General features: G+C 36.7%; 1 protein-coding gene across 1 annotated transcript; it reads left to right on the plus strand.

Moving 5' to 3' along the window:
- Nucleotides 1-461: 461 nt before the first annotated feature.
- PLEKHA3 (pleckstrin homology domain containing, family A (phosphoinositide binding specific) member 3) lies at nt 462-8,788 on the plus strand. Its single transcript, XM_009885622.1, has 8 exons — nt 462-495; nt 1,616-1,732; nt 3,186-3,341; nt 4,021-4,157; nt 5,160-5,324; nt 6,078-6,121; nt 6,589-6,704; nt 8,366-8,788. The coding sequence occupies exons 1-8, from the start codon at nt 462-464 to the stop codon at nt 8,491-8,493; spliced, it is 897 nt and encodes a 298-aa protein (XP_009883924.1). The 3' UTR covers nt 8,494-8,788.
- The last annotated feature ends 1,809 nt before the right edge of the window (nt 8,789-10,597 follow it).

Genomic DNA, 10,597 nt, shown 5'->3' on the forward strand with positions numbered 1-10,597 from the left:
GGTCAATAAGAGACGCTGGCCGGGCAGGGGGAGAAGTCGCCACTCAGGGGGTGGGCTGCGGAGGTGCGGGTCCGGTCAGTGCGCTTCATGGCGGTACTGTAATTGCATTTTCATCTTTCCTTTTGCTGTTCTGTTAAATTGCATTCTTTAACCCACGAGTTTTGCCCTGACGATATCTTTTTCCACGACTGTGGGAGTTGTGCGAGCGGCTGCGTGGTTCTTTGTTGCTGGCTGAGGCCAAACCACGCCACCATTATAGCTAATAAATTAAAAAAATAGTTACATGTTATTGTTTCCTTATCATGGAATTGTGACATGATGTAATGGGGCCTGGTCTTGCACTTGATGAATTACTCTTAAAACTTGTAATGACTTAGCATGAGTAGTGTGAAGTCTTTAGCTGATTTTCAAGAGTGTGGTACCTGATAAAACACCTCCTGTGTTATAATACATGCTGCTGGATGGCTGCAGCTTGCTCTGTTGGAATGGCAATTGGTAAGCACCTTGGCCATGCAGTTATTGCCATTCCAAACCCTACGCCAAGCAGGAAGTTAATGTTTGGTGTCGAGTTGTAAAATAGAGGGATAATCTGCTCCTATTGTACAGCTGACGCAGACGGTAATGGGCCAGTGTAATTGCTATGCTCTGCTGGAATATTTTAGTTCTATGTTATTTTTAGAAACAAAGGTGATATGTTAGGCAAAATGGTTTGCATTTAATGGTATTAGAAATTAGGACACCTATTCCAATGAGTGTTGAGTGTTCCGAAATAGCTGTTAAAAGAAAAAAAAAAGGGGGGAGGGGAAAAAAAAAAAGGAATGCTAATATACTTTGATCCAAGAGGGCCCATGACAGTAATTTACTATGTGGTGTAGCACTGCGTAGAGTTCTCACAGGTATTTGTGTCAATGCATAAACTTCTCTGTTTTGTAGATGTAGTGAAGTTGGAGATCATTATGTAATTTTGCTAATTCAAAGGTGGTGAAAACCTTTGGTAGAGGAGCTGGTGTATGCTGTCCTCACAAGTTGACCTAGGAATATAAGCCATGTTTCAGTTCCCCGCACAATGCCTGACGTTAAATTGTTGTTGAGCGGTGGAGCTGGGCTACTTTCAGAGAAAATGTTGTGTCAATAGTTAAGTGTGAAATATAGAAGTTTTCACTGAAATACAGTAGGCAGAGGAGACCAGAGCATAGCAGTCTGTGACATCAGTATTTTATTTGTCTTTCAAATAACATCCTACAGTCTTAGGAAAGTCTACATGAAAAATATACTTGAATGAGAAGGGTTCTTCAGAGGTATGTAATTTATCAACCTTCAAAATAGGATTCCTTGGTGGCTAAATTAAAATTTAATTTTGCTGTAGAATGGAATATAGTGAAAACTGAAATACTGCTGATCTTGCATCCAAAAAGAACAGGAGTGAAATATCCATATAATACTAGTTTAGTTATAGAGTGGCTCTGGTCTTCAGACTTGTTTATTTCCTGGTGTGTTACATGAATAGTTTAATGTTTGCATTTTTAATAAAAGTTTTAACAGTGAAAGAGCTGAATTTGATTTACAATTTAATAATCAGACTAAAGTTGCCTTTCTATGTTTTTGATCTCGCTAGGTTGGCAGCCTCGGTGGTTCGTTTTAGACAATGGGATATTGTCATACTATGATTCACAGGATGATGTTTGCAAAGGCAGCAAAGGAAGTATAAAGATGTCTGTGTGTGAAATAAAAGGTAAGAGTTAATAGATTTCTACTTGAGGAAATTTTAGCTACTGAGGAAATAGAAAAGGTCACCCAACATACATTTTGCATCACAAGCTTTTCCTCCTCTTGTTTTTGTTTCTCTATACTCGAGTGTGACTGCTTCATAGTTCACACAAAAAATAGTGAATGTGAATCATGAAATGGTGACAAAGAAAAATGCTGTTGACAGTTAGAGCTCAGTTTTGACATTTAGGACCCACCACACATTCCTTTTTGTTTTAATAACTTGTGTGCACATGGCTTATGCTTGAAGTTACCTTTGCCAGGTATTTAGTTCTACTGCTTATTCCCCTTATAACCAGGGATAAGAGACTGATTCATAAATGCTGTTTTTTCAGAAAAGCAGCGGCAGTGACCTGAAGGGGGAGATTCTTATAAACCAGAGATGTTTAGTCTTTTGTTTTCCTGAGTAATTTTTACTCTTGTCCCTGTTAGCAGGTGCGCACGTGCGTAGCTGGAGGTATTAGAGTTAGCAAGTGAACTGTTTGTGTCAGACTGTGAGTTTAGCCTTTAGTGTATACTAAGCTGTAGGTCAACCTCCTTGGCTAATGGCAAGGCATTGTCTAACTCTCCCTTGCTATCAACTCTTGGCCTCTTTCCAGATACCTGCAGATGACTGGGCTTGTGATGTGGGCACTTGTACATTAAAAAGTGGGACTTCTTATTTTATATGGGCCACCAAGTATTTTTCATGTGGTAACCCCTATTTGTTACTGTTTCCTTGGTGTAGATGAAATCAGTGATGTAAAGTGGAAGACCCCATTTTTTTTGCCGATTCCAGTTTTTTGTTTTCTTGTCAACTTGTCCTTTTGGTGAAGGGAAGATAATAGTTGAAGTCTGGATTTGGTGTAGTCTTGTGCATCCGTTGCTAGCACGGAGTGGGTCTGGAAGAACCGGGGTTGATTACATGAAACTCAGCAGAGTATTAAGTTAAAGATAATATTGAATGTAATAGACTGTAGACAAAGTCCACCTCAGTTCCTGGTTCTAGGGCGCTGTGACATGAAACCAGATTTCATCTATAAGGGAGATTATTTCAGTTTTTAGCCTAGTCCTCTGTAAATACATGTCCTTGCAACAAAACCCTTCAGTTTGCCATGCTTAGATCAGGTTTGGAATACAACAGTTACTACAGATTCATATGCAGTATATTGTTAATGCAGAAAGGGAGTCCCACTGTACTTAAGTCTGGCCACTGTTTGGTGTCTTGTGTTCCTACCTGTTGACTTGAAGGCATGCTGGGGAAAAGGGTTGAGCAGCTTACGGCTTTTTGTTATTTAGCAGTGGTACGTTGTGACTTACTATGGGATTGTAATGAGCATCTTAAAATACTTTGATCAGCATTTAATAAATAATTGTTACTGAGTTGAGGTTGGTTTTTTTTTTTTTTTTAAATTGTTTTTTTTCTCCTTTATCATAAGTTCATGCAACAGACAACACAAGAATGGAGCTAATCATCCCAGGGGAACAGCATTTCTATATGAAAGCAGTTAATGCAGCTGAAAGGCAAAGGTGGCTGGTAGCACTGGGGAGTGCAAAAGCCTGTTTAGCAGATACCAGAACAAAAAAAGAAAAAGGTATGTGTGTTAACTAGAGTATATACAATCTTACCACTTTTTAAAATGCTTGTTTTCAGGTAATGATAGTGGAAATACTGAGGTAGAAAGTCAGTATTACTGTCTTGAAGTAATCACGATTTATATTTATAGTCATCCAAATGGTAAATTTCCCCTTGATGTTTGAAGTAGAGTTCACCTCCATTGACCTCTTCTATCTTAAGAAACTGAAATACCAGCAACTTCTGTCATTACCAGAACAAACGTACTGTTTATAGCTGTTGTGAAGCTATTTAGTTTCTGCTGTTTTGATTCTTTATAATTACTGGGGTTTTTTCCATAATTTTTCTTGGATGGCTTAATGTGACCATTTCCAGCCACTTTGGTAGGTGTAAATTTCATCCACTCAATTTTTTCTACATTACTTTTCAGCTAAGAAAGATTTCAACTTTATCTTTCTTAGTAATGTGCCTCTTTCTTAATGGTCATTAAATTAGCCTCAGTTATCCAAAAGTACAAACTATTGTCTGCTTCAAGTACGGTTCTTGACGTATTGCAGAATTTAATTTTCTTCAAAATTAAGTGAAAGTTTAAGTGAATTTTTCAATTGATATTTAAAGTTAAATGAAAAGTGCTTAAAAATTAAAATGTGTATCTACATTGCATGCAATAAATTGATGTTCCCTTTATTTTTTTATAGAAATAAGTGAGACCAGTGAATCTCTTAAAACCAAAATGTCTGAACTTCGTCTCTACTGTGATCTTTTAATGCAGCAAGTTCATACAATACAAGAATTTGTTCACCATGATGAGACTCGCTCTCCTCCCAGCATTGAGGTACAGAATTTCAAGAATGCCATTGGAGAACGTAACTATATAATACACCTCAAGTTTCTGTTGACATCTTATGCCTTTTTCATCTCTCAAATTTTGGGACATTTAACCGAAGGTCAATTTTTCAGTGCTTGTGTGTATATAATACTAACAGTGATTATATGTGCATAAAGTACCTGGATGACTTAACTGTAATTGTAACATGCGTTAGGAAGCAATTGTGTTACTGAGTCATTTGGTTAAAAGGCCAGAAGATCTGCCGTATGAGTTGTGCAATAATGTGTCTTGTTTTGCACCTCTGTTATGGGCAGAATAGTTGAAACAATCTTGTTTGTCCATTCTTTACCTCCTTGTGTAGGAGGGTATTCCATTTTGTTATCAGTGAAAGATACTGTTACAGGTATTGGAAACCTGCAGTGTAGATAAGTCTCTCTGAATACGCACAAGTAACATTATTCTAGTGTTTCTGCTTTTGAATGAAAGTTAGTACTGGAAATTATTAATGGCTTCATTCTTTACACTTTTGAGAAGTGTGTAGACAATATTGTTGTCCACTTAGGGCAAAGCGAGGGGTTGATGCTTAGCCACAGCACAGCAAATTGTTTTCAATTTACAGCAAGGTGAAACTGACCTGCAGGCTTCTTGCACTGGAGCGATAAAGCTGTCTGCACGTTCTGCTGCAATTCATTTGTTTCACAGAATGATTTTTTTGATACCAGCTAGTCACTCCGAGACAAGCTTAGCAGTAAAAATGCTACGGCATTGTTGGCTGATACCCTAAAGAAATTCAGATGTCAGAAAGAAATTACGATGCTGTCACATTTGTTTGCTTAAATTAACCTCATAGGAAGGTGCACGTTTGATTAAATAAAATGGGAAATGGAAGTTCTTAGTGGTAAGGAGGGAAATTAGTGTGTGTGTGAGTGGTGGTGGGGGAGAGTTGAATTTGCATCTTTTCTTTTTTTTTTTTTCTTGCTTATGCTTGTGCTTTCATTTTTTTTTCAGAACATGAATGAAGCCTCTTCCTTGCTTAGTGCCACATGTAATACATTTATCACAACACTTGAAGAATGTGTGAAGATTGCTAATGCCAAGTTTAAGCCAGAAATGTTCCAGCTGCCTCACCCTGATCCCTTAGTTTCTCCCGTGTCGCCATCACCTGTCCAAATGGTGTAGACATTTTGAAATACTATTTTTTCTAAGTGTTACAGTGCTGGTTGGATGGGGGGAAGAATGGCAGAAGACTATGCTATTGCTGTGTGCTATGATGTCAGCAGTTGAAATCTTGACTCTATTATGATCAGTACTGGTCCTAAATAGAAACCAGTAACTTTCTAATCCCAGTCTTTGTTTGCTAGCCTTTACATAGTCAGAGTAATTTATCGTACATGTCAAGACCCTGTAATGAGGTATCTCATAAATGAATGAGGTTTAAGTTTTCCTCAGTTCAACTGTTTCTTTGTTTTTCAGAATGCTAGCTGTACACTGACCTTAAAAATTTCATAACCTTGTTTCTGCTTAAACAGATAAGTGCCTTGTGGCTTGAAGCACTTAAGCAAGATAGCATATGTCTTGCTATTTCTGTATATCATAGCAATTAAATGGTTCTATGTGTGACTTTGGAGCAAGAGACCATGAACTGCATAGAAACTAAGTAGTACTTTTTGTAGTAAACTATTACCTGTGTGAATGCTTTAAAACTTTTCATATTGATGGTAATCCATCTCTTTTCATATAGTTAAATCAGATTTTTAACTAAGAATGGTTGCTTTTAATTAAAAAAAAAAAAAAGATTGCCCTCTCTTTGTAGAGACGGTAAATAAAGTAAAAATTAATATAGGCATGCATATTATTCTTATAAATAGCTTGTAACGTTTTTGGTGGGGTTTGTTGTTTGTTTATTTATTTATTTATTTTCCATAGATGAAGCGTTCCATTAGCCACCCTGGTCCTTGTTATTCAGAAAGGTAATTTTTTCTTTTATTGAGCTTTTTTCTTATGTCTCAAAAAACCTCCCTGAGCCAGCTAGCATTAAAATCAAGAAGAATTGTTCACTTGGGGGGGGGACGGGGGGCACAAACAGCATAAATTGATCTAATTTTGAAAACTAAGGGTGCAGATTTTCAGTGTTGGTTAAAAATAATGCAGCTGCTGTATCTAATACACTATAAACATTTCTTCATGCTAGAAACTTACTCTGGCAAGTTCATGAAATTAGACATTCTTTTTGGGTCAGTGTTTCAGATTCTCAAGGTTTCTTCTGCATGCAAAGATTACATTGCATTTTTATTTCCATTTTCAGGCTTTTAGGTAATTTTTAATCTAGTATAATGAAAAAAATTGGTACAGTTTAAGCATCAAAATTGTTTTAAATTTAAATTTTGTGGGGGTTGTTACAGGTTTTACTTGCTAATAGATCTCATTTCTTTTGTAGGAATAATCACGCTGTAAAAGAACCGATTCCATCCCTTCACCGATTTTCACAGCGGCGCAGAAGAACATACTCGGATACAGAGTCTTACAGTGATACTCCCCTTGAAGATTCTCAGAGTAAGTTTGGAAGAGGAATGTTTTCCTTTTGTATCTTTCTGTACAATTTATTATCCTGTTTACAGCAGCTGTTCTAGTGCTGATACCAGCACAAGGGAAAAAAAAATTTCTTAGTTATGCAAAGTTTTGGTTGTAAGATTCCTATATCATAAATCAAAGCACTCGTGTAGTTTGTTACGGTGCTGACATTTGCTGGCTTTCATTCATATTGAAAAGGCTCTTACAGCTGGAATAGTTGTATTGAAATCAGTGAGACTACTGGCAAGATAAAATAGAGACATAACCAGAAATGGGTTGTTTGTACTGATAGAATCTTACATGAATCATGTTCTGGTAAGTGCTGTGGAATGCTGTTGTTTGCCACCTGCTTGTTGTCACAAGTTCTGTCTTTGACCCCTGTGAGTAGCAGAGGATAAGTTTCACCCAGTGCGTTGCAGAAATATGGTTCATTTCAGTGACTGCTTGACTTTTGTAGAGAACAAAGAGTGCAACCTTGCCAATAATAAATAAAAGCAACCCAAAAATTATGAAATGATATCATCATCAGAATATTATTCACCCCTGATTAGATGGGCCTACCAAGTTAGTAGCCAGTTCTTCTGTGGTTTTTCCTTTGCAATCTTGTGGTAATTTTGACTCCATCCTAACTCCTCTCTGGGAGACTTTAACTTGACTAGTTCTGGTTTAGTTTTGTCTTCCTTTTGGAGTGCCTAGTGCCTCACTTGGATTGAAAAAACCTGAGGCCAGTGCATTGCTGAAAGCCCATGTGATCACTAAGAGGCACTAATGCTTTACATTCTATCATGAAACAAGTATTCACACCTCTGCACCGTTCCCTTGGTTCTCTGATGCTCACATGTTGCAGGGTGACCACCTTTGTCACCTCACTTACCTGCCACTGGCATAGGGTATGCCAGCATGTATAGGACCTAAAGCTTACTTTAGGTCCTATTCTGTGTGTCATTGCTAATGTAGGTGCACATCAGTCTAGCTTCCTATAACGCAAGGCTTTTGTTGTTAGCATCTGGACATTCTGGTGTTGGTTACACAGTCTGACTCTTTTCAGGACTGCTGAAAAGAGTCTTTGTCTTGTGTATTTCTGCTAATGCTTTTTTGGTTCCTTACTATGTAGCTCTAGTTTCTAGCTCAGTTTCGGTGGGTTTTTTTGTTTGGGTTTTTTTTTTTTTTTTGTTTTCCTTTACTGTGTTAGAAGCTGCCCCTGCTACCTTCCAGTCATCTTAGTCCTTTCTCTGTACTGTCAGGTAGCCTAGCAATACCCAACTTGCAGTAAATCATCTGTTTCATTTTAATAATAGAAAATGTTCTAATTGAATGCTTATTGATGCATCAGTTCTTTTAAAAAAAAAAAAGTTCAGGTGTTCCTCATGCAGAATATGTCTGCACCTCAGATTACTGTCCTTCATAATGTAAAAATCATTGTGTATAAAAATAAAGAAAAATTACTTGATTTATACTAGCTGAACATTCTTCATATCCATCATCCTTGGGCATGATATTGCTTGAAATGTTTCAGGAAAAGTCCGGCGTAATTATGCTTCTGATTGCTTATGTATAGGAAATAGTTAGCAAATAGAGTAACTGACAGATTGGATGAGGTTTTTTTGGGGTTGAAAATTAAATATTTACTGATATTTTTGTAGGATCTGCTCACTGTTCTAGAAGTGCTGTCAATGGAGATGTGGTATCATCAACCATTCCTGAAGAAAATAGATCAGTATCAAAGGAAGGATCTGAGCTGGAAGAGACTCTTTCATCCCTTTCTTCCTGAAGAAACTGAAAGTATTCAATTTTCTATAAATAAGGCTATGCAAAAGCTGCTGTAATTATACTGTTGTTATAGGAAGTAGTCATTTCCCTTTTTAGAAGGATTTCTCTGCACTTTATAGAATAACATAAAAACTATCTTTGAAGTGTATTTTATCTTTATATAGTTTATTTGCAAGAGTATTTTCCTAATATTTCACAGTTTGAATGTGCATTTTTTGGAACAAACGATGGCTTAACAGATAAGCATCCACATTTGTAAATGTAGCTCTTTTTAAAAAGTGTGAAGGTCTGACTGATACATTAGTAAACCTGCAGGTTATAAACTTCAGCAAAAAGGTTTAATTTTTTGGAGAAAATGCAACCTGTGCCATGGGCGTCTTGGTCATTTGTACCAGGTCATCCACCAGGAGCTGTGATTAGCCCAGCGATGGCTTTTTTTGCCTCTGTAAGGGCTGTGGGAATGGGCACTAATGGGTCTACTCTAGCAGCTTGATGGTAGTTGACATTGCCTTCTTTAAAAACACAAGGATATACATAATCCGGTCCTTATTTTTAGCCAATGAAAGTAGAAATATTTAGTGTATTTTTCTAAAAAAAAAATAAAAATGTATAAAAGTAACTTAATATGAAGCATTTGTACCAAACAATGGATATTTAATAATTTTTATTTATTTATTCTTTTTTGCATCAAAAATTTCTACCTACTTTCACTACTAAAGATCTAAAGGCTTCAAAATGTGCATAAATTGCTTCTGGGGTGTGTAGCATCACAAGTAGCTAATGCAGCACTGTTATGATTTACACTGCTCACTTAAGATGTGTTTTTAGCAAAGTATTATAGAAGCAAGAGCTGAAATATTAGACCATTAAGCTGCTGTTGTAATGGATATTTGTATCTATACGTCTTTTATTTATGACATATTTATACAAAAGGGAGCTTCTGTTTTTGTGACTCCTTTATATCATTTGAGGGTGGCATACACTAGGAGAGGGATTCTGCTCTCAGTTACATCAGTGTAAATTTGCATTAACTGTAAGTGAGATCGGAGTCTGAGTCTTTTAATTAGTGAGTACTATAGTATAACAGTGCCTCCTAGCACCTTGGTCCATAAGGCTGTTAGTGTTAGCATTGTAAGCTTTTGGGGGTTTCTGGGGTATTCATTTAGGGATAAGCTTGGTCTATAAAGTCTTAGCTGTAGCGCACTTTAAGCAAGCCATTTACTGTTTTTGATTTACACAATTGTTAAATAAATGTACAGGGTTTTTTGCACTCAAGCACATACCAAAATCTGTTTTTATAATCAAATCTTCTTTAATTTGGTTTAACTAGTCTTCCTTTTGTGTATATGAAAAATTTGGTGGTTTTGAAGCAGGCTGGAAAGGACAGATGGGAATGGAATGGAAGCATTCCTGATAAATTTCTGGAATGTTGATTTATCTAAATCAAAATAGATCCAAATGTTGAGGAAAAACATATGAGCTGTTGCCCATATATAAAATACTGGTTTATAAACCATTGTGTCAGGGTCGAATGGAATGGTCTGTGCAAGTTACGTTATTTGTGGATATCAGCTCAGAGCTGTCATTTGTGCTCAGTTCTGTCAGTTTTCATGCAACTAGCATTGGCATATGCATATCAGCCACACACACGCTTGGACATTTTTTTTCCTGAATGTTTGCTTTAATGTATTCTGTATGACACTTATGACAATTGTAAAAATAAGTATTAAAAAAGATATTCAGAGAAGTAAATTACGTATTGCAATGAGAGCGTTGTCTGGAATCATATGCTGTCTTAGAGCTGCTTTTTGAAATTTCACTGGGGTTTCTGCCAGCTTGTACAGTGTTAAGTACGTGTCACATTAACAAATATCTCTTTCTGGCTTTCAACTACTACAGAGAAAATAGTTTGGATTCCACATTATGCAAAAAAACAGACTGATCAGTGCATGTAGTAGTAAATAATAATTTTAAATCCTGCCACAGATAGGGTTGTTTAGACAAAAGTTGTAATGATTTGATTCAAACACAAAACTTGCATATAATTACTTCAGCACTGGTTTGGGTTTCTTCATGTTGCTAAAGCAAGAATGAGGGCTTTGTAT

The sequence above is a fragment of the Charadrius vociferus genome, unplaced genomic scaffold (assembly GCF_000708025.1).
Source record: "Charadrius vociferus isolate BGI_N301 unplaced genomic scaffold, ASM70802v2 scaffold315, whole genome shotgun sequence".
NCBI classification, from domain to species: Eukaryota; Metazoa; Chordata; class Aves; order Charadriiformes; family Charadriidae; genus Charadrius; species Charadrius vociferus.